This window comes from Setaria italica, chromosome VI (assembly GCF_000263155.2).
Source record: "Setaria italica strain Yugu1 chromosome VI, Setaria_italica_v2.0, whole genome shotgun sequence".
Classification (NCBI taxonomy): domain Eukaryota; kingdom Viridiplantae; phylum Streptophyta; class Magnoliopsida; order Poales; family Poaceae; genus Setaria; species Setaria italica.
The window spans coordinates 18,801,842-18,826,182 of record NC_028455.1 but is presented as its reverse complement, the minus strand read 5'-3'; the positions used below and the strand labels follow the sequence as shown (position 1 = coordinate 18,826,182).

General features: G+C 43.0%; 1 protein-coding gene across 1 annotated transcript; it reads left to right on the top strand.

The window, feature by feature from the left end:
- The first annotated feature begins 560 nt into the window (after positions 1-560).
- LOC101784239 lies at positions 561-8,100 on the top strand. The gene is made up of 12 exons (XM_012846811.2): positions 561-624; positions 718-798; positions 2,210-2,335; positions 2,423-2,491; positions 2,572-3,537; positions 3,636-3,661; positions 3,746-6,175; positions 6,227-6,583; positions 6,713-6,821; positions 7,555-7,610; positions 7,719-7,790; positions 7,870-8,100. Exons 1-12 carry the CDS (start codon positions 561-563, stop codon positions 8,098-8,100), a joined length of 4,587 nt encoding a protein of 1,528 aa, XP_012702265.2.
- Positions 8,101-24,341: the final 16,241 nt, after the last annotated feature.

Here is a 24,341-nt window from a genome sequence, read left to right as displayed (position 1 = left end):
ATGCGTGTATTTTTTTAAATAGTTGGAGCACTGGGATCCGAACAAAATGATGCAGAGTGCCAGGTTGTGAAAGGTGCACACAGAAATATTTTTGCCGTTTTATATGCAGCAGGAGAAAAAAATAAAGGGTCCCTCAAATGAACAATATTCAATAAAAAAATCATTAATATATTAACACTATCTGGTTTTATCTTTTCACGAGTTGTCCCTGATAACCAAGTGGACAAACTAATGCATGTAGTATACTCTACCGTATCATTGAATTCTGTGCAAAATTTGATTTGGATCCAATGAAATGCTCTTGCTTCAAATAGGATCATTGTCATTGTCTCTTCTATACTGTCACAATGGGGGTCTTTGGCTGTAAACATTGCTATCATATTAGAAGTAAATTCTATGCTAACCATATCAGGTTGAGTCAATTATCTCTCATTTATTGGTGATGATGTCTAAACAGAAAAAAGATAATGACCAGTGTGTCGAATAAAAAAATAGATTGTGAATATTTGATTTACCATTATCTTATTTTATAGATGGAGGTACCGTATTGACCCACGAAGATGGTATTATTTGGTGACATGCGGGACAGTTGCGTTGATAGTTGTATTAGCCCTGTGGTAGGAGGTAATTCAACCGCAGTGTTCAGGGATTATAGTACATTTTCTCTGTAAGATATTTCCATTGGACGTTTATACATTTGTTTTCTGATGTATACAGATGGGCGCATCAATTTAAGTATACAGCTAGGTGAGGGCGATCACAGCACTGGAACTGGACTCATATCGGTTGAACAAACAGGTAACTTCATTTTCAAATGCCAGCAAAAATATTTCTTACATCTTTCCGTCTCTTATAATTAGTTAAATTGAAGGAGTTAAATTTGTCTATCCATATTAGTCATGAACTTGTGTTTGCTCCTGGTGTTTGCAAAAACTATTTACATGATGTGATGTGATGGTTCCGTACAACTATCATTTGCATTATAAAACTCTTAATTAATACTATTTTTGTTATTCTCTCATTATCAAGTAGTACATCGTTCCGTCTCTTATAATTAGTTATTAAATTGAAGGAGTTAAATTTGTCAATCCATATTGGTCATGAACTTGTGTTTGCTCCTGGTGATTGCAAAAACTGTTTACATGATGTGAAGTGATGCAACTGTACAACTAGCATTTGCTTTCTAAAACTCTTAATTAATGCTATTTATGTTATTCTCTCAATTAGTAGTTTTGATATCTTATTTACAGTACTACCAAAATAGATATATTTACATCTTATTCCGACTAATACCTAAAATAGTCTGTTACTCTCAACTTGAGGCATCCTAATGCACTAAACACCTTAACCCCAAATCATGGTAGGTGCTGTAGATGAAGCAGGTACCATGGACGATACTGACCTCTCGCCTAACGAGCGTAGGCGTAGAAGGGATAGGGTACGGAGGGCGGCAATGTCTCCTGGGCAGAGGGCTTTAATAAATAAGAGGCGGCGTGATTCGTATTCTGCAAATTCTGCAAAGAGATTATTTAGGACGCCACAAGACAATATAGAAAAAAGAAGACAGACCAACAGAGACTATAGAAATAGGGTTAATGAACGACGAGCGAGCAATTTGCATCCTGAATCTATTGCAATGGCAAGCCCTCATTTTACCCCGGAGCTGGTATTCCCTCCTGCTGATAAATCACCATTAAGAATAACGGATGAGATGGAAATCCCCCTTGTAAACGGAAGGCCTGTTTACATCCAGGCAGTTGCGGATAAATCCCTTGGAGTCGTTACCCCCCAAATGGTCCCTGCAAACCACACCATCCATAGGAAGCCTGTGACTCCTGGAATTAGGAATTCACGCCTAAACCGGTGTAATCAAATGTTTGAAGCAACCATTGGCAGGAATACCAAACAGCCTACTGGTGAAAAAATCAATTATACGAGCCAGCTGACTCAAACGTCTTGTGTCATGGATAATGGTAATTAGCTCACATCCTTTGCCCACCTTGGTATTCGTATATTATATTATTATGATATTTAAAGTAACCTACATCTAACCTACTGCTATTCTACTACTAAAGGCTGCAGCCAAACGGATGCTCGTGACTCCCATCCCTTCACTGCATCTAATATATTTGGAGCGGGTAAAAAGAAATTCACTTTGATTATTTGTCAATACCGGTTCTATGTCTCACCCGCAATTCATCTTTCACAGAAAATACTAGGCCTGCACCTAAAGACGCTACAGGTACTCAGACACAGCCATCTGTTGGTGACGAGCTGTATTCAATGCCTCCACATGGTGGACAGGCAGGGACACATGCCTCTATGGAACATGATGGTAAATGTTGCACGTGCTTCCTTCATACTATTATTCTACATATGTAAATACGTTTGTCTCATCACTCATGTGCCAATGTTGCATCAGATTGCGATGAGAACATCATATTTGAGGACGATGAGGAAGAGGATGAAGGGTACCTTTTTGGAGGCCAAGGTACACCTCGGCGCATCTATGTGACCTTTGACTTATCTTATTTCCAAAATATAACACTTTATACTCATGCTAATTATTAGAACTTGATTGGGAAGCTGATGAGGATGTCGATCTTGAGACGGCTAATGAAGATCCCAACGAACCCGATGTATCAGATCCATACGATGCGGTTTATGCCAATGTCCCTAACATGACGGACATGCTCAAGCCAGAGGCTAGCTGCGAGCACTGCAATGCAAAGAAGTTTGAGTCCGACCCACCTGGATTCTGTTGTCGCAGTGGAAAGATTCATCTTTCCACCCCTGAGACACCACAGGAACTCGTGAGATTGTGGTCGAGCTCGGACGCTGATGCTAGGCATTTCCGTGAAAACATCAGATATTTCAATGGCCACTTCTCTTTCACTTCTATGTACTGTAAACTTGATAGTGTGACCACCGACGTGAGAAACTGTGGAATTTACACATTTCGAGCTCATGGTCAAATCTACCATAACATAAGATCATTTGGTAAAGAGGATGGTCACGAACCTGGTCACCTCGAGCTTTATTTTTACGACGACGATCCGTCTCTTGAGCATAGGCTTCGCAAGTGTCGTGAGAAGTCTGCCCAAGAAGACAGGGAAGTCATCCAAAGGCTAAAGGACATCTTACATGGCATTAATCCCTACTCAGAGAATCTTAGGAGTATGGGCCAGGTTGACAACCTTGAGGATTACCATGTTGAGTTGAACCTTGACCAACGGCTAGACCAGAGAACATATAACGTGCCATTAACGTCAGAGGTTGCTGCCGTTTGGATTGAGAGGAGCGAGCGTCGGGGCCAGTTCGATAATAGTATTGTCCTCCAAGGGAAGGATAGGTCGATCCATGGAATCCGGTCCTATCATGGGTGCTACGACGCTCTCTCATACCCGCTATTCTTTCCAAGAGGTGAGCTCGGGTGGCACAACTGCATTCCAAAAGTTGGTGTGACTGAGGCTGAAGTCAATAAGGCTCGAGTGATTCGCAAGGCGCGTGCTGATGGTGGTGGTGACGATGATGCTGGTAAATTTGGATGTCTTTATACTGTCTTACAAACATTAGACAAATGTTCCGCATGCCGTCATTCACGGTACTAACATGAATAATGTTTATGTGTGTAGGGTCTGCTGGAAATAAATGCGTCTCCGTGCGTGATTACTATTGCTACAAATTTTAGATGCGGCCTGGGATTTTTAATCCTATACTATACGGCAACCGTCTATTCCAGCAGTTTGCCGTCGACACCTACGTTAAGATTGAAAGCTCGCGTCTAGACTACATCCGCAACAATCAAGACATTCTTAGGGCTGACCTGTACCAAGGTTTGGTTGACAGCTGGCGTATAGGGGTGGAAGACGCTGATGAGGTTGGTAAGCGTACTGTGTTGTCGCCAACTTTCATCGGAGGGCCCCGCAATATGAGGCCTCGGTACATGGATGCGATGGCTTTGGTGCGAAAGTTTGGTAAACCGGATATCTTCCTCACAATGACGTGCAATCATAATTGGGATGAGATCAAGAATGAGCTTTATCCTGGTCAGAGTCCACAGGACCGTCCAGATCTTGTAACTCGAGTGGTCAGGGCAAAGTTAGAGGAGCTCAAGAAGATGTTGATGGAAAAAGATATACTTGGAAAGGTCCGTGCATTCGTATATGTTGTGGAGTTCCAGAAGAGAGGCTTGCTGCATGCACACTTTTTGTTAATAATGCAGAGGAAGTACAAGATCACGTGTCCAGAACAGTATGACTTGCTTATCTTTGCTGAGCTACCAAACAAGAAGAAGTACCCTGACCTCTACAGGATGGTGACGAAGCATATGATGCATGGCCCATGCGGGACGCTAAATCCATTATGTCCATGCACAACGGGACGTATTTCATGCAAGAACCGTTACCCGCGGCCATTCTGCGATTCAACGTCGCAAGGTAAGGATTCGTACCCCATCTATCGACGACGCGATGATGGTCGTAAGGAAATAATTAGAGGTCACATCCTGGACAATCAGTGGGTCGTCCCATACAACCCATGCCTGCTGCGTACTTTCAATTGCCACATCAATGTTGAGGCATGTAGTAGCATTAAGTCCGTGAAATACCTATTCAAATACATATACAAGGGCCATGACAGAGCATCTGTGGCTGTTAGGGAGGCTGGAAAAAAAGATGACAAGGGGAACGTTGATGAGATCACGCAGTACAGAGAGGCTCGGTGGGTGACACCTCCAGAAGCGATGTGGAGGATATACGGCTTTGACTTGAGCAAGAACCATCCACCAGTGCAGCAGCTGCAGCTTCATCTTCCCGACATGCATATGGTTACATATCATAAATGGGACAAGATCGAACGGGTTGTCAAGCGTCCAGGTGCCGACGAGTCAATGCTGACAGCGTACTTTGACTACAATAGGCTTCATGAGGAAGGTCGAGGAATCTTGTACCGTGACTTTCCGGAGCATTATACTTGGGAGTCTAATGGTAAATTTTGGAAACCAAGGAAAAACGCCGTATACCAGGTCGGGAGACTCGTATCGGCTCATCCGGCTGAGGGGGAACGCTACTTTCTTCGGGTTCTCCTGAACCATGCTGCTGGGGCTACTTCATACAGGGACCTAAGGACTGTTGACGATGTGCTCCTGCCCTCGTTCCGTGAAGCTGCGGAGAGGCGAGGCCTAATTGAAGAAGATAATACACTTGATGAGTGTCTTACTGAAAACAGTTTGTTCCATATGCCATCCTCATTGCGTAGGTTATTCGTGACTATATTGGTATTCTACGAGCCGAATGATGTGTTTGGGTTGTGGACAAAACACTTTGACGCAATGTCAGAAGACTACAGGCGCAACAATGCAAACCCGATTCTGGTGGAACAGATGGTTTTGATTGACATTAGGAACATGTTGCAATCTATGGGGAAGGAAATAAGGTCGTTCCCTCTCCCAGGAATTGACGACGCATATGACGATGCTAGCGGTATCCCTCGTGAGATATTTGAGGAGGCAAGCATTGATCAGCATCAGGAAGATGTGGGACTACCTGATTCCCTAAATGAGGAGCAGAGGGCTGCCTATGAAGAGATAATGTCCAAAGTGGACACCGAACAAGGCAGTTTGTTCTTTGTGGATGGACCTGGCGGCACAGGAAAGACATTTTTGTACAGGGCACTTCTCGGAACCCTTCGCAATCAGAACAAGCTTGCCATTGCTACAGCTACATCTGGTGTCGCAGCGTCTATAATGCCTGGTGGGAGGACTGCTCACTCACGTTTCAAGATACCCCTTACTCTTGAGGATGGTGGTTGTTGTTGTAGTTTCACCAAACAGAGTGGTACTGCAAAGCTGCTGCAGCAAGCATCTCTCATCATTTGGGATGAGGCATCTATGGCAAAGAGGCAAGCTATGGAAGCTCTAGACAATAGCCTACGTGATATAATGGGCCGGCAGGATCTGCCGTTCGGTGGGAAGACTGTTGTCTTTGGAGGGGATTTCAGACAGGTCCTCCCTGTTGTACGGAAAGGATCCAGGGCTCAGATAGTCGATGCTTCTCTACAGAGGTCATATCTTTGGGAATCCATGCACCACCTTAAGCTTGTGCGCAACATGAGGGCGCAGAGTGACCCGTGGTTTGCGGAATATCTACTGCGCATTGGTGGTGGCACGGAGGAGGTTAACGGAGATTGTGATGTATGTCTTCCTGACGATATATCTATCCCGTAGTCTGGGGATTCGGAGAAAGATCTTGACAGGTTGATTGAATGCATCTTTCCAAACCTCAATGCAAACATGACAAACAAGGACTACATCACCTCCAGAGCAATTCTATCCACACGTAATGATTGGGTGGACAATATTAATATGAAGATGATCGCCATGTTCCAGGGTGGGAAGATGGTGTACCATAGTTTTGACTCCGCGATTGATGATCCGCATAACTACTATCCATCGGAGTTCCTTAATACATTGACTCCCAACGGGCTTCCTCCACATTTGCTTAAGCTCAAGATTGGCTGCCCGGTCATATTGCTTAGGAATATCGACCCTGCAAATGGATTGTGCAATGGTACAAGGCTGGTGGTTTGAGGCTTCCAAAGAAATTCGATCGATGCTGAAATTGTACTGGGACAGCATGCCGGAAAGAGGGTTTTCCTTCCATGAATACCGTTGTGCCCCTCTGATGATGAGATGTTCCCATTCCAATTTAAGAGGAAGCAGTTCCCTATTAGGCTCAGCTTCGCCATGACGGTCAACAAGTCACAGGGCCAAACTATACCAAATGTGGGTGTGTACCTGCCCGCCCCTGTGTTCTCTCATGGTTAGTTGTATGTTGCTATGTCTAGAGCCACAGCCAGAACGAATATCAAGATCCTCACCCTCCCGCCTAACGTAGAGGCAGACGAGGAACAAACTAAAAAGAAGGAAAAGAAAAAAGTTTATAAAAAAGTGAACGGCCAGGGTAATCAAAATAACAATGAACAAAAAGGTGCATCAGTGAAGAAGAAAAGGGTACCAACTGTAGATGGCACGTATACGAAGAATATTGTATACAAAGAAGTTCTAACACCATAGGCAAGGTAATGTAATTACTCGTGCGTGTCTTACATTTTTCATTTATTTTTTAAAAATACTATACTCATCAAGTCCATGTTTGTTGCTCTTGCTAGGTAATTTTAAATGCTTTGCCATACGCTGCATGGATAATTTGCATCCACACGAGCTGCTAATTATGAAGTCAAGTGTTTAGGTTGAAGTGAAGACTTCAGTTCTTTAATCTTTTATTGTGTCATTTCACCTCTTGAGAAGTCAAAAATTTCTTCGCTTAGAAGCTGCAGGTTGTTGAATTGAACAGTCAACATGTAAATTAAACATTCGAGAAAATATGAAAAATGAAAAAAGTAGAGAATCTTGACTTGCCTTTAATATAGCCATACAATATTGTTTCACTACTCTTTGCAGCTACAACAAGATCAGGGATGAAAGATGCCCACCTGGCAGGCCACTCGTGTTTTAGGACCTATTATAATGCAAGGATGCCTTGAAAAATTCAGTTATACTGATTGTTTTGGAGAATTGCCGGAATAAAAGTTCTTTTGCTTGTCTTGAGGTGAGCTAAAAGTTTGTGCAACTACCTCCTCATGACTTCAGAAGATGCTAATTATAACCACCCATGTTTTTTTAGTCATATCATGTTAATTTGTTACTTTTTTTTCAGCATTTTAAGCTTCTCCTGGCATCGTCAGACCCTGAGATAGTTGTAGCAGCTTTGGAAACTCTTGTTGCATTGGTGAAAATAAATCCTTCAAAGTTGCATATGAATGGAAAGCTAATTAGCTGTGGAGCTATAAACACCCATCTTCTATCAGCCTGTTAATTTAGGTTACTTCCGCCATGTCATGCACGGCAAGGGGTGCATGGCCAGTGTCAAGTACACCTCGCTCAAGAACGCCTTTGCCGTCCTCACTGCGGCGGCCGTGGCCGCGTCCATCCTGGCGGTGACCAGGCAGTGGAAGGCTATCTTGCTAGCGGCGTCGGCCGTGCTAGCTGCGGTGTCTTATGCGTGTGACGAGGAGGTTGTAATGACGAGGAGGTTGTAATGACCGTAGCGGAACTGTATTTAGTAGGTCAATGGAAAATGGAGGAAAGGGATCCTCTTGCCCTTTGCATATTTGTATCTGATAAATGGTTGATCTTTTGGCAATCTAAAGATTCATGTCAGCAGCAGATGATACTTCTGCACTTTGTATATTTGTATGTAATATAAATGAGTAATGATTTGGCAATCTAAATTGAAAAATGTCAGCAGCAAACTATATGAGGATTAGATTTTAAATCTTATGTGAAAATGCAGTCATGCAGGAAGGTTCAGAGACATAGGAAACTGCCAGTGCATTGTCAGAGTCAAGGTAGAAATTGATAGAAGATAGCGGTTCAAAGTCAACCAGTTCGAGTTCGACTACACGTCGGATTCGACTTTGCCTCAGACTACTCCAACGTTCCGCTCAGGGGTCGGACACTCCCGACCCCAGGACTCAGGGTCAGGCGAGGCGGAGCTTCACTCAGGGTCGGCCGAGGCGGAGTTCCACCCTCAAGGGGTCGGGCGCACCCGACCCCGGGACCAAGGGTCGGGCGCGGCGGAGTTCCACCCTCAAGGGGTCTGGCGCATCCGACCCCGGGACCAAGGGTCGGGCGAGGCGGAGTTCCACCCTCAAGGGGTCTGGCGCATCCGACCCCGGGACCAAGGATCGGGCGAGGCGGAGTTCCAGCCTCAAGGGGTCGGGCGCATCCGTCAAGAGAGAAGATTTTGTGGGCATGTTAAAAGAAAGGAAAGATTAAAAAATCAACTCCCTATATGCATGCGCGAGATTTTGTGGACAGTTTAAAAGCAAGGAAAAGTTAAAAATCAGCTAGCTCCTTGCATGCATGCGCCAGATTTGTCAATATCCTTTTTTACAAATTTTGTGGGCATGTTAAAAGAAAGGAAAGATTAAAAAATCAGCTAGCTCCTTGCACATGCGTGAGATTTTGTGGACATGTTAAAAGAAAGGAAAGATTATAAAATCAACTCCTTGCATGCATGCGCGAGATTTTTTGGGCATGTTAAAAGAAAGGAAAGATTAAAAAATCAGCTAGCTACTTGCATGCATGCGCCAGATTTGCTAGGCTTGGTTGGAAAAAGAATTGTACTCCATCCTGGTTCCTTCCCTTCCTTTTTCTATCAGCCGCCATAACAAACTCGTTGCCGCCATCGCACATGCACACGCCCGAAGCAAACCCGTCTCTTGCCCCGTGCCGCCATTGCCCGCCCTACGCCTTCGCTAACCTCCTCGCTGGGTAATTGTTGACCATCGGTACGGACGCATGCAATTCTCCTGAAGCAGTAACTATGGAACAGTACACCGAAGTGATAAGCTCCTATATCATTATTCCTTCATCTCTCCTAACGAATAAGACTCACTGCAGTACAAATGTTCAACTTGCAGTTATCCAGCTATGGGTTCCTCCTACATGTCGCTCTCGAGGAAGAGGGTAACCTTGCCTGCACCGCTGATATCCTTGCCCGCACCGACAACGAACAGGTATGATACTCGTAATTTTCTGAAGCGGTACAGATTTCATTTGAATGATGGCATCAGTTTTTATCTCGTACGCTATGATGCACCCTTGCATTATATATGTATAAAATCTCGGAATTATAGGTGGGTTGAGTTTCATGAGGTGGAGCTGGAACACATCTTCTGGAGATGGGATGTGAGCGCCATGGTTTTCTGGAAAGGAAACATACGAGAGTATGGAGGACAGGAGTATTTGCGCGTAATATTGGTTGATGAGCAGGTGCTTCAATCATCCACCTACTTCTTTTTTTTATGCATGTGTAATTAGGCGGATGCATTGTGGTTTCACTGCAAACTACTGATGTATGTTGGCTACAATGTTTGTGCAAGGCACCAAGATGGAGGCAGTTGCGTGCGGCGACCATCATATGATGTTCAACAGTGTGCTCATTGAAGGTGAAACATATGACTTTTTGGGAGTGTATTTTACGCCAACTTATGTGGATCCCATTCCCAATATGTACCGTCTGTGTGAATACTACGTTGTCGTCTTTTTACCGGATACTGTAGTCAAGACTCCACAGAGGCCCATCTGGATTTCAGAGTGTCCTCGTGCCTTTAGGAAACTCGAGGATGTATACCGTCAGCCAGTAGATACTTTTGCAGGTGACTCATCAATTTATACACACTTTCATTTAACAAAATATGATGTCCTTGGTTTCACACTAAAATGCAAAGCATATATTTTTTTTGTTGTTGAAGATGTCATAGGCGTGGTTGTATATGCGTCTGAGATCCAAGATAGGGGTGACTTCCGGAGGCGGCCTAACAGGCACGTGGTAATCATGAATCAAAGGTATGTGTATTTATGTACATATGAAATTATCTGCCATGCCATGGGTCAATCGGAATTAATGTTGTTACTTGTAGGAAAAACTTCATCATAATCCACGTGAACGATCCACACCTTCAACGCCACATATGGGAGTGGCGCCGCGCGGCTTATCAATTCAAGACATTAGCTGCCCTCCATGTCAAGATATCTACGATGCAAGGTATGACATTATCAATGAGCACTCAGTTTTGTTAATAAAATTAACAATATATTTAACCATTAATTCTTTAAATTCATGTATCCCCTTGTCTGTTTAAGTTTTTAATTCACTTTTCCCTTGCCTGTTAGGTGGAGTGACTACTACAGATTATAGTCAAATTATTTTTTCTCCCATATGTTCTGATGCGTACGATTTGAAAGGTAACATCTTTTTGTGCTCAATAACTTCGTTTCACTGAAGTTATATAGTTTTGATCTCTGATTTTTGTGCTGCAGACCTATCCAAGCGGATACGCGCTGAACGGAAACAAATTACAATGACGGCACGTGCCCTTACATTAGATATCATCAACAAGTAGTAATGCTAGGATGCTCAGCAACTCTGTGTTGTGTTTCAAAGTTTGGATGTTCACGACATACTGAATCGTATTTTTCGAGGATTTTCCTTATATGAACTTTTTAGACAGTGACCATATAACATGTTTGGTGATTCAATGGCAGCTAAGTACTCAACTTGATGTGTTTATTGTTACCATATAACAATTTCATGAATGCGTTAAGTACTCAGCTTGATGTGTTTCAACCCTCCATTGTGTATATAACATGTTTGGTGATTCAATGGCAGTAACATGTTTGGGGAAGATGCATTTCACTTCTGTTTGGTCCAAGATCCCTCTAAAAGTTGCTTGCTCTGGACTGCAGAAGAAATGTTGCGGGTGATGATTTATTGATATGTACTCCAATGCTTGTAGATCCAATGCCCTAAACATGTACTCCAAATCGGACCAGCCGTTTTAATCAAGCTGCACGTACATCCTGAGACAGCATAACCCAAATAAGGCACTATGATCCCTAACCCGGCAAATCTAAATCTACATGTACTAATATTTTCTCCCCGAAAGCTAGCCTGAATGGTAAGATTGGTTCCAGCAGAATCGCATCCCAAATCACTCGGGGTCGGGCGAGGCGGAGTTCCACCCTCAAGGGGTCGGGCGCATCCGACCCCGGGACCAAGGGTCGGGCATATACTCGGAATTGGACTGCGGGTTGATATCATGAAATGTCAGGGGTTTTTTGAAAAATAGCCTCGGACTACTCCAACGTTCCGCTCAGGGGTCGGACACTCCCGACCCCAGGACTCAGGGTCGGGCGAGGCGGAGCTTCACTCGGGGTCGGACGAGGCGGAGTTCCACCCTCAATGGGTCGAGCGCATCCGACCCCGGGACCAAGGGTTGGGCGTATACTCGGAATTGGACTGCGGGTTGATATCATGAAATGTCAAGTGTTTTTTGAACAATAGCCTCGAACTACTCCAACGTTCCGCTCAGGGGTCGGACACTCCCGACCCCAGGACTCAGGGTCGGGCGAGGCGGAGCTTCACTCGGGGTCGGACGAGGCGGAGTTCCACCCTCAATGAGTCGGGCGCATCGGCGAGGCGGAGTTCCACCCTCATGGGGTCGGGCGCATCCGACCCCGGGACCAAGGGTCGGGCGAGGCGGAGTTCCACCCTCAAGGGGTCGGGCGCATCCGTTAAGAGAGAAGATTTTGTGGGCATGTTGAAAGAAAGGAAAGTTTAAAAAATCAACTCCCTATATGCATGCGCGAGATTTTGTGGACAGTTTAAAAGAAAGGAAAGGTTAAAAAATCAGCTAGCTCCTTGCATGCATGCGTCAGATTTGTCAATATCCTTTTTTACAAATTTTGTGGGCATGTTCAAAGAAAGGAAAGATTAAAAAATCAGCTAGCTCCTTGCACATGCGACGAGATTTTGTGGACATGTTAAAAGAAAGGAAAGATTAAAAAATCAACTCCTTGCATGCATGCACGAGATTTTGTGGGCATGTTTAAAGAAAGGAAAGATTAAAAAAAATCTGCTAGCTACTTGCATGCATGCGCCAGATTTGCTAGGCCTGGTTGGAAAAAGAATTGTACTCCATCCTGGTTCCTTCCCTTCCTTTTTCTATCAGCCGCCATAACAAACTCGTTGCCGCCATTGCACACACACACGCCCGAAGCAAATCCGTCGCTTGCCCCGTGCCGCCGTTGCCTGCCCTGCGCCTTCGCTGACCTCCTCGCTGGGTAATTGTTGACCATCAGTACGGACGCATGCAATTCTCTTGAAGCTTTCTCATCACCTACTCCCTGACCTTGTTACTAGACCGACGCCGATCTGTTGTGAAGCTGAACGCTCGGTCGCAAACTGGACCGCAAGGTTGGAGGGTGTCGTCCGAGCGGCGGCGTTGCAGCTCAAGTGTGAGTTCTCGTTACCCTCTGTTAATCATGTTCACGTAGATTAGATCATGATTAGGCCTAACTAGACATGATTATACCAAGAGGTTGTCGGATATGGCATGTGTTATATTAATTAATCTGTTAATCATGTTTGTTATAATTAGATTATATGTATTCATAGAAAGAACTTGCCCTCCGCACTACTCAGCTGTCAGCTCAACAAAACAAGGCTGCAGCACTTGTGTTCCTAGGAAAAAAATTAGCAGGCGCCATCATTATGTATTCAATGAAATAATTGTGCCAGGACCTGTAACAGGAGAGGACACATGAGACTCAAAGTTGAATAAAATCTCACCTTTCAGAAGACGACTAGAAGGGGCTGCCAATAATTAAGCGAGCGACAGCGTTGCAGCTCACTGAATCTTGGCATCCATCCATGTCAGACGGTTCCGAGGTAAGCTACACACAAGCTTAACGCTCACTAAATCATATTGCAGAACCGGTACTAATTTAATGAGTTTATATGTTACCTCCTTTTTCCATCAATAGTCATCCTTGGAGCAGCCATCCATGGAGCTGACGCCCACTGGTGACGATGGTGTCTATAGTATGGATATATTGCTGGAACTAGAGGAAACTACTCCCAAGACAGATTACTTGGATGCCAATAAATACCAAGAGGGTTTGACACCTGACAAACTCAAAGATGTTGATATGTCACAGCAGGTGTTGATCACTGACGAAACCAACGAGTCAGAAGATGCTTTCAAGATTCCGGAAGGTAGTTTATGTTTCATTCATATATCAGGTTGCTCATTTGATATATTTTCACAACATTTATCATGTGCAATGATAATTATCCTCAAATTTTATGATTATTTTCAGGGTACGAATGTACTGTCAATGATCATGCCTTCATTGAAGCTGCTAAAAAGATCTCAGCTGAACCAGGTAGGGAAGAGCTTGTGCTCATTGATGATGTCCTGGTGAATAGGAATCACATGGAGTGCTTATTTTGTCGAAACGCATACCTGTATGACGAGGTAATAACCCCGAGTACAAATTTATGGGAACAAAAAACTTTTTTTATATTGAGAAATTATTCATGGTTGATTTTTTGCAGGTCATAAATGCGTACATCCACCTATTGCGGACTCAAGATAATATGATAAATAGGCCAGGTGGTACGTGCTACCTAGAAAATACAAGTATGACCGTGTTAATGAAGGGGGATGGTGAAGAAAGACGGAACATGGAGGACATGGAGGATCACTATCCCTCCCGTGGGCATTCACAGGTTCCACGGTTGGCTGAAAGGGTATTATCGTACATGCAACACGATATGGTAACTACTATTTTCAACATTACGATATATACTTCATTTATCCAATATACGTTCCTTGACTGACATTACATTTTTTAATACTTAATAGTTGTTCTTACCAATAAATATAAAAGATACACACTGGTATCTTGCTGTAGTGAATGCGCGAAGGCGTAAGATACATGTGTTAGATTCTTATGGAACACTATTTGGGCGCAGGGACCTCGAAAATACTGTGAGTTTTTGCCATCTCAGATATTTCTATTTTTTTGCAAACTGCACATACTAATTAACCAGGACATGTACAAACAGTTGAAGGGATTGCGGATGCAGATGGAATACACATTGCAATGCACTGGCCTTAAAGATCACGCTTGGCCGGACGTCAATGTTGACATCTGGGATGTTGTGGAGGTCATGGTTGACAGAATACAGTTTGATGGGTATGTATGATATTGCACACTAATTTAAAATACCAATTCTACAATCTCATATGTATATATCTTACATTTTTCTATATAATAATGATTCTGTAGTGTGTCATGTGGGTTATTCATGGTTGCCTTTATAAAGTATTGGACTGGGGATCATCTGTGCGCTACCGTGGATCAGGTACATTATGTATAACTTTAACACAAGTAATTAGTGAATATTTTTTACTAGCATATTTTTCGAATAAACTGTGTTACTACTAATGTACAGGAGAGTATGGTAAAATTTAGGACTAAAATGGCAGCTACATTACTATCAACTATATTTAATGAACGGTTAGGTAAACCATTACTACGCAATGAGGATGAAAACATCGGAAGCCCGAGTGACTTTGCAGAAATAATAGAACCTAAAGAGTTTCAGCAGATCAAACAAAAGAGGAAATCCACAAACAGCCATGAAAATGCACTTAAACCAAAGAAAATCGATACAGAGATAGACTCAGATAAGCAAGATGTTCTTCTATACTACAAGGACTGGCCCTTGAAGAGAGATGAGTTAGCTGAGATTTTTTATGATTATATTTTGACAATCAAGGATCCTGCGGAATTGGAGTAAGCTTAGTACTTCATCACTTTCATTTACCACTAATAGTATTGCAATTTATTATGAATTCTTATGCATTGTCCTTATATATTGATTTGCAGTATGGTTTGGGTAAGGAGTGATTTGCCCTATAGGAGTGTGTATAAACTCGGTGATCTCAAGGTGTTGTTGAAACGAGGTTCACCCATGCCTGAAGAATTTTTTCAACTTAGGTGTCCGATTTCTTGCATACCGAGAGGCTAAAGGGATGATAAGGTACAACAACAAGGTTGCAAAGCATCATGTGGATCTGCGATTCTGTGTAAGTTAGCTTGTTTATAATTACAATCATAACTGTGGAATATACTGCATTCATTGTCTATTTATATTTATTAGTTATACATAAAATTGATAGGTGATACTGATCATGGCTATATATCATTTTGCTTCAGAAAATGTTGGAGTTAACACGTCATGAAAAATATCGTAAACATCACAGTGGTAAAGAGTTGGGTGATGTGATTGGTGGATGGGAAATAGTAAAATATGACATACTAGGTTGCAGATATGTAAGTTCTTTTCATGCCATTATTTGTTCATTACATATCCTTTGTGGTTCTAATACTGAGTGCTTTGCAGTTTCTCTTGCCATGGAAGCATGTCAATACCTACCTGCTTTATGTACTCGATATTAAGCAGAAGAAACTTATTGTGATTGACACTAAACCCATTCCAAAATATGCCACGGATGTGCCATATAAACATTATGCGATACAAATCGTAGGATTTCGCCTAAAATTTATGAACGCATTTAGACAACTTAAAGCTGATTCATGGGAGGATGTTCACAAATGGGAATTTGAACGCGCGAAAGGAATTGTGGAAGATACTGATGGGTAAGATCAGCTCTGACACACCGGCATTTTAGAGTGTCAATATCCTTTATTTCTTAAAAGATATGTTCGTATATTTATATAGCTGACGATTCATCGTACCACAAATTTTCAGATGGATGGCTTATTCTACAGTACATGGCATGGTGGGATAGTCCTCGAAACGTGCACATCGAAAAAGTGAGTAAATATGCTTTGTTGTACGTTCCTTTGTAATTTTACAATATACGATAAATCCGAGCTTAACTTGAAGTAAGCACTTATCTTACTTACAAGATGCTATAACGATGCGGCACAACTTCTTCATCGATCTTCTAGCGCACGAAGCAAATGCCTGGAGGACAAGACTACCGGGCATTGTAAAACATTTCCTTTGGCGCATCACAGGCAAAGAAATAAGATAGATGGGGGACATTTGGATGACCTGTATTCGTATATGTTCTACAAGATTATTGTCCTGCTGAATCCAATCTTGGATGATATACTTATTTCATATTTATACATATTTTATATTTTTATTATCACATTGAATCCAATGTTTTGCAATATAAAAATTTTGTTGCCCGTCCGAGGAACCCCGGGACCAAGGGTCGGGCGAGGCGGAGTTCCACCCTCAAGGGGTCGGGCGCATCTGACCCCGGGACCAAGGGGTCGGGTGCATCCGACCCCGGGACCAAGGGTCGGGCGAGGCGGAGTTCCACCCTCAAGGGGTCGGGCGCATCCGACCCCGGGACCAAGGGTCGGGCGAGGCGGAGTTCCACCCTCAAGGGGTTGGGCGCATCCGACCCCGGGACCAAGGGTGGAGGGCGAAGGTGGGAAACGGACGCAGGCCCCGGATCTGGACTGAACGGCGGCGGGATGTCGACGGAGGATGATGGTGACACTGAGTTTTGGCAGCACATCATTTCTGAATTTTGCTTCTCTGACATGTTTGCTAAATGAAAATATTTTTTTCTATTTTGTACTGGGATAACCTGACACAAAGCAATGCATGATGCTAAGTATTTTAACTGATGCCTTATTGACCTGCAAAGAACTGCTTCTCAACATGTATGCTAGAAGCTAAGTATCTCTCACTGATGTCATGTAGGTGTAACCCTCATGCAGTATTCACAATAGCAGGTTAGTGAAATGTATTTTCTAAACTGATTTCATTAGAGTATGCAGAGCCAATCATTTTTTTTGAAGAATTCAAATCAGCCACTCAGAATTTCTGCTGTAATGGAGGAGTTTTGGCCACAACGAAAGATTACATGCATGTCTATTTCCTTGCTGTTGTTATATGGTCTTATGGGGAAGTTTGACTATTAGGCAATAATGGTCAACTAATAGTACAATAGTATTTGGAAGAGCGACTGTACATGAATCGATAGTATGCATCATAGAAGAGCAACTGTATACATGAATCTTAGGCTGTTACCAAGATCGCTGAAATTTTGTATTTGGAAAATTGCAGTATTCCAAAGAAATATTAATACAATAATTAAGTACGTGAATTAACTATTTTCTTTTGATATATTGCTTTGCTGAATGCGAGGTGTATTCTACTATGAATTTTTCACTGCCCGTAGCAACGCACGGGCACGATCCTAGTCAATTAGAAAAAGCTATGTACGCAGTCGTGGCCGGTACGGCCTATTGGAAGCAAATGGAAAAGGAATACCGAGTGGAATCAAAGAAATTAGTGGACTGGACGCAAACCAACCTAAGGCCTGAGCGAAAGGATGATAAGGCCTGAGCGAAAGGCCGTCCAAATTAACTTAGCTAAAGCACATTTAAGTCGCCTAACACGCGATCGGGTAATCGTGTACTTTAATCAAGTTAACTCGGTAGTCCGTTGGATTTCATCCGATAAACTACTTAACACAGGATCGAGAAAGCATAGCTCACACGAAGGTAAGTGGTTACAGAGATTACAATAGTCCATCCAGATTAAATAAGTGCATCAAATTATTCCAACTTCAAGTTCGAAATTCAAACATAGTTTGCAGAGTTTCAGGCAACAAAAATAAATAGGTGGAAGCTAACGTCGTTGCAGGATATATTAACGAAGCCGATCATGACATCAATGATCCCGGTCCTCACCGTCCGAGGAGGAATCCCACTCAACCGTCCAACCACGAGGAAGCTAGGAAGGCCAAGTGCCACTTGCAGCGAGTTCAGAGGCATCAACATCACCTGAAAAGATGTGCCACAACAAGGCTGAGCGACTACGCTCAACAAGACTTAACCGACCAGTGGTACTATTCCACTAACACCTAGACATGCAAGCTTTTTGGCTAGAGGGGTTTGTTTTTGCTAAAAGCGACTAGTGTAGGTCCTTACTTTCAATATTTTAGCCACAAGTTCTACATTCATTTACCAGTCTAAGTTAGCAACTATACTAAACAAGCATAGTTTCCAAACAATTAGTGCAGGTAAACATATTAGATCATCATCATCTTTCATTCTTACTCAGTGTAGATCGCTGGTAACCATATTAGATCATCATCATGTTTCATTCTTACTCAGTGTAGCATACGATCAAGTAGTCCCAAACTATGAGAGGCAAATGAATCGATTTGAATTTCTTAACCATGCATGGCGAACCTAATCCCACAACATCCGCGCACCATGAGTGGTCGCTTCATTTATCAGCCGTCCCCATCAATTCCCAGACCCGTGTCGGGCCTACTTCCCTTGGTACAAGGCTCCATAGACACGGTCTCTACCGTTCTATGACTGCACTTGTCACCACATGCCGCCGCAAGGGAACTCCGTTCCAGAGATAGTGGAATGATCCGCTCACGTTTCGGTTCAATCAGGTACTAGGCTTCCCCATCCCATACTAGGTTTGAGATTAGTACTTTCAACACTTGATCATGAACACTATCACATCTCGACCTTAGTCCAATTTCATGTAGACAGACAGGGCAAACCATCGAGTACCGAACATAAGCCCGGCCCCGTCCATCATCCTTATAGTTGCAACGTAAGTAAAAGCAATCAACTCCTATAACTCGCGAGTGACAGGAAATCACTCGACTTTTACCAAGTCCTATTAAGCATTGCAACTACTCAACTTCAGATACTAGTGTTCATATCAAAAGGGTACCTATCTCATGCATATATGGTTTCAATCAATTACTGGAATGTAAATGCGCAAGCAAGGCAAGCAATTGTATTGCAAGTAATTTAAACATAGGAATTTATGCTACGGGGCTTGCCTTCACGTGGGGGGATAGCAAACTGGTCCTCGGCTTGCTCCGGTACGGGCTCGGCTCCGACTGGCTGCAGATCAGCTACGGCTCCTTCTTCTGGCGCCGGTTGAAGCTCGTATGTCCCGTCAGCGAGGTTCAGCTCTACACAAAATGCAATGCATCAAGTTAAATTTCCAAGCTTTCTCATAGGATGTAAAACATGAATTAGTACTGAAATAGAAGTTACATTAGGGCCACATTCACCTAAACAAGGTTCTACTCCTTCTTTATCTACACAAGGAAGGTGGGTTGTGGTACAAAGCCTGGGGTTGATTTGATGGCGATTGTGTACATATATGCACTTAACTTTACTAAACTTTAGATCGAAAATTTATCCTATTTCTTAGTGTTCTTTTGTACCTCTTCCAAAAATTAACTTTATCATTATTCGAGGTTTCTTTCTTGCATTTAGCTAGGTTCATCTTCCAAATTTTATTTAGATCCTCAAATAGCAAGCTATGAAGCCACAAATTTGACAGGAACTTAATCTTGTCATAGACAAGGTACTGCATAAATTTGAGGTCCATTGGAGGTGCATAAAAGGAATTAGAAATACTTTATTACCTTAAGGTAGCATATACTTAAACATTTTTAAAACAGAAGCCATAAAGAAACTGGTCATGAAATTTTGACAGTGAGTTATAGGTGTGATACAGAGCCTTTGACGAATTTTTCATAATTTTTAGTGAAGGGCATCTTTTTCCATACATTTACCCTAATTATTCTTTCCTAAACAGGAAAGTGATTTTTCTTTCTATTTCTGACCGGGTTCCATATTTTTCCTACAAATTACACTATACCACTGACTTATTCTAATTGGTTTCACATTTTTATCATCTCTGGTTTAATTATTGTGCAAAAAGACAACAACAACCTTAGATTTCCATGATAAAACTAAAATAGAGATTTAAACATCTAAGCTAGGCTCCACATGATTTTTATAAGCTTCCGTTCTCTTAAACAAGCACTTAAGAGTTGGATTTACTAATTTAGCATTTTTCTATGATTTGTTATGATTTAAATAGCTTAAATAAGGATTATATCATATAACATTAATCCTAACAGAGCCATGTGCTAAAAGTATTTTTATTAAAAACTACGCCTTATACTGAGTCTAGCAAAATTGGTTTGACATTTTTCTAAGTTTTCTATGAGTTTTGGTGAATTTCCAAAGTTAATCACATTTTCTGCCGATTATAAAACAAAAACCGAGGCAAAATTACGGTCTAGCCCCTAGGTCTATAGGTTAAACGTGTAGAGGTTTCTGACTTTTAGCACTAAGGTTCCTGATTCAAAACTCTCGATCATAATCGGGTCCCTAACGCATGGGCGGCGGTGGCCGACCGAAATTCCGGCAACTCGCCGGCAGCCTTGGGACGGTAAGGGGCCGGGAAGGCTTACGGGCTCACCTTGGGCCGATTTGAAGCAGTTGGGGGTGACAGGGAGGCTCGGTCAAGGCGGAACGGCACAAGGGCAGGGAGCTTCGGGTGGTGGCGAAGTCCGGCGGTGTTCCGGCGGCGGCGGCACTCTTCGCGGGCAATGAACGAGCTCTAGAGCTACGCGAGGGGGAGGCAAAGCGGCGGGTGGTGTCGGCGAGGTGCGGGGTCGAGTGGAGGTGGGGGCTCCACGGCGAGCTCGCTCGGTGGCGTGTGAGCGCGAAGAAGAGGAGCTTGCGGCGGCGAAGCTTAGCGAGCGGGGTGAGGTTCTGGGCAAGGGACAACTGGAGCGGAGAGAGGAGAACGGGAGCATGGTGGTGCCGGCGGGGTTTATATAGACACTGGAGCTCGTGGCTGGCCGGTGGGCCGGAGGGGAGCAGGGCGCGTGCTGCCGTGGCCATTAATGGCGGTGGCTCCATTGGCGCAGTCGGCGCAACAGGCGAGGTGCGACACGCTTGCGAAGCGAAGCGAGCGTGTGCGGGAGCGACGTCTTTGTCGGGGCATCAGGTCGGCGAGGCTGGGTCCGAGGCGTCGCGGCCGGGGTGGCGGTTGGCAGAGGCGACGGTGCTCTGGCAAGCGGGCGCAGGGGCGCACGCTCGACAGGGCAGCGGCGGGGCGTGCTCTCGAGCGAGGCGGGCTGACGGGAGCAGGGAGGGTGACCGCGGCGCTTACTGGTGGTGGGGTGCGCCAGGTGTCGACCTGCCGGGCCGGAGACCGGGCGCAGCGGCTCCGTCGGTGAAGCCGCGCCACGCGGCGGCGGCGCTCTGGAGCGTGCGGCGCGCGTGCCCTGGCACGTTCTGGACTAAGGGATTTGCGGGATCCCTCTCCGGGCCAATTTCCAAGCGCAAGATCCTCCAATTCTTGAACCGCATAACATTAACTCCCTTTACAAAAGTTGTAGTCCTCAGACCAAAATTAAACTTTTATAATTGAACTGAGTTCAAATTCATGGTAGATTCGGAAATACAAAGCTGCAAAGTTTGGAGGAACGCCGGTTTTCCAAACTTAGAGAGAAACGGCAGTTTGGCTGACTTTTGGGTCTTTGGCTGACTGGAGCTCAAAATTTGAAAAGCTTCTGATGCGAATTTGACTAGAGCCCAATTTACAAAGTTATTTGAAAAACGTAGTTCTCAGACTCTTATACAATATTTTTCTTATGTTCTGTTCAATGTTTGAGAGATAAACCCATGCCAAGATGTCTAGTTGAGCTGTTTTCCAGACTTAGCCTGGATTGCTGATTGAGGCTGGGTTGACCGAACTAGCTGACTTTGACCGAATTTTTTGAAGCCTTTTGTGCGGATTTCGACCTTACTCCTTTAGTCAAAGTTGTTAAGGACTTGAAGCTCTAAAACTTTGGCATAGAGTTCATCCTGAGCTTGTATTATAAATTTCGAAATAAGGAGCCCCAAATTTGGGACTTCAACTGTTTTTCTTAAATTGACACAGATTCAAATTTTGAGTTTTTAAGGGTCTTCTGCTTAGATTCAGACAAAACACCAAAAATAAAAGTTGAAGGGAAAGTTGAGTTCTACAACTCTTAGTTGGACAGATTTTTAAGTTCTTAAGCAAAAATTTGAGTTACATTTTAAACAGCGGTTTAGCTTGTGAGGGCAAAAGTGTCTTTTTACTTGTCTTCACAACTGCCAATTGTTCTTCTTTATGCTCTAATTACTTTATTTAAGATTTATCATAGTTTAATTAGGCTAGGTTGTTACATCATGTCTCTACTATTTTGTACGAATAGATGTACAAGCAGCATACTTAAAATTCTCCAAGTCCAAGTAGCTCACGTTTCCATATCAGGACCTAGACCTCTTGATGGAGGTGGGCTACTACAGCTCATCTATTTTTCTTTTTGTTTCGCCTCTAACAATACGATAACTTTGTGTCCATTTTAAATTCGGTTTTCACCATTTCATTTCTTACCGTGAGATCCACAAAATAAAACAGATTATGCTTATATTTTGGAATAATTTTTATACGAACAATTTATATTGAATGTACAGTAGTTACCTATGACTAAATATGTAGCGACTTATTGTAAATCTGTCACCAAATATATACATAAATTGTAAAAAAAATTATATTCGTATTGCTTAGTTATCTGAAGTGTCTACAAGGTACAAATTATCTCTACATAAGTTGGTACAAGACATACTATAAGTTATTATATTGCTTTCACATAGGTTATACAGTCCTTTGCTCAATGTGACACATTTATCTCTACAAAAGATTGCTACTAGACAAGTAGACATACAATATAAGTTGCTACTTAATCTCTGTACAAGCTTGATGCATTGCCTACACATAAGTTTTTACATTGTATCTATATAAATTGTCTCATAATCTGCACATTAAATTTCATATATAAGTTGATAGTTGAACATCCCAAAATCTGCTTATAGCCTAACTCCACACATGGAACGGACCCACATACTCATATAGTACCTCTCTTACACTTTTATCCTTACTTCTGGGGTTAACTCCAAAGTGCTATGTATATCACTACAAGAGATTTGACCTTCTGTGACGAATTTGTGGTGACATTAGAACTTTTTTACATTACTACATTTCATTTTATGACATTTTCTATGGAGCAGCACAACTTAACGACGAAAATGAAGTGTTTGTCACAAAGAGAAAGTAACAATCATCATAAATTAGACTAATGTTGTTTCAAAGCCAACTAAGGACCTGTTTGTTTGAGCTTCCTTGCAGCTTCTCAGCATGAAAAGCTAAAAGATCAAACAAACAGCGAAAATCCTCTTCAGCTTCCGAAAAGCTAGAAGCTCAGAAAAGCTGACCTTATATGGAAAGCTGGAAAGCTCAATTTTGTGAGCTTTTCATAGCCTTTTTTATTCAAAAAGCTAAACACATCTTCTAAAAGCTAGTGTTGGCTTTTCAAAAAAAAAAGCCAGCAGCAACTTCCTAGATAAGCTCAGAAGCTGCAGCTTAAATAAACATGCCTTAACAATCGTTACAAAATTATGACAATATTGTTTGTCATAAATTTTTCTTAGAATTTTTTAAATGGTAAAATCCCTCCTGGAAGGTGGACCCACTTCTCGTCAAGTGGGTCCCACACGTCATATCTTTCCTCTCGTTTTGTCTTTCCTGTTTTCAGCTCGGTCTCTTGCGTGCAGCCCGCTTCGAAATTGATGGTGGCCCATTGGCCGATCTTTGGACCAGCTGCTGCTGGTGGCCGAGCTTGGGCCTGGCGCTTGCCTGGCTGGCCCATTGGCTGCGACAGATTCGTGGGCCAAAAACTGGACCGCTCTGAATCATCCGCTGACAAAAATTAGAAAAAAAAATAAAGGGAAGCTTCACTTGACAGGCACAAGATTCGAACTGTGGCCACACGATTTCTAGTGGAGAAAGCGAACGACTAAGCTACAAGATGAATTTGCGATTTGTGTTGTGTCTAAGATTATTTAAATGCTTGAAAAGAGATTAACTCACAATCCCTTCTCAGATGAAATTTCCGAAATTGCCTTGGGCCGTTCGTCAGGGGAGCCTCTCGGTATTCCTATATGACTTTCGGAAACTAGGAAGTTACTTGACTTCCCCTACTTAAGATCGTGCGGCAGG

What these genes read in the sequence shown, in the direction of transcription:
- LOC101784239 (XM_012846811.2), top strand. Translation starts at nt 561, where the DNA reads ATGGTATTATTTGGTGACATGCGGGACAGTTGCGTTGATAGTTGTATT. An exon ending in TGCCTCTATGGAACATGATG is followed by an intron (nt 2,336 to 2,422) that starts GTAAATGTTGCA and finishes ATGTTGCATCAG; the next exon opens with ATTGCGATGAGAACATCATA. An exon ending in GTTCTTTTGCTTGTCTTGAG is followed by an intron (nt 7,611 to 7,718) that starts GTGAGCTAAAAG and finishes CTTTTTTTTCAG; the next exon opens with CATTTTAAGCTTCTCCTGGC.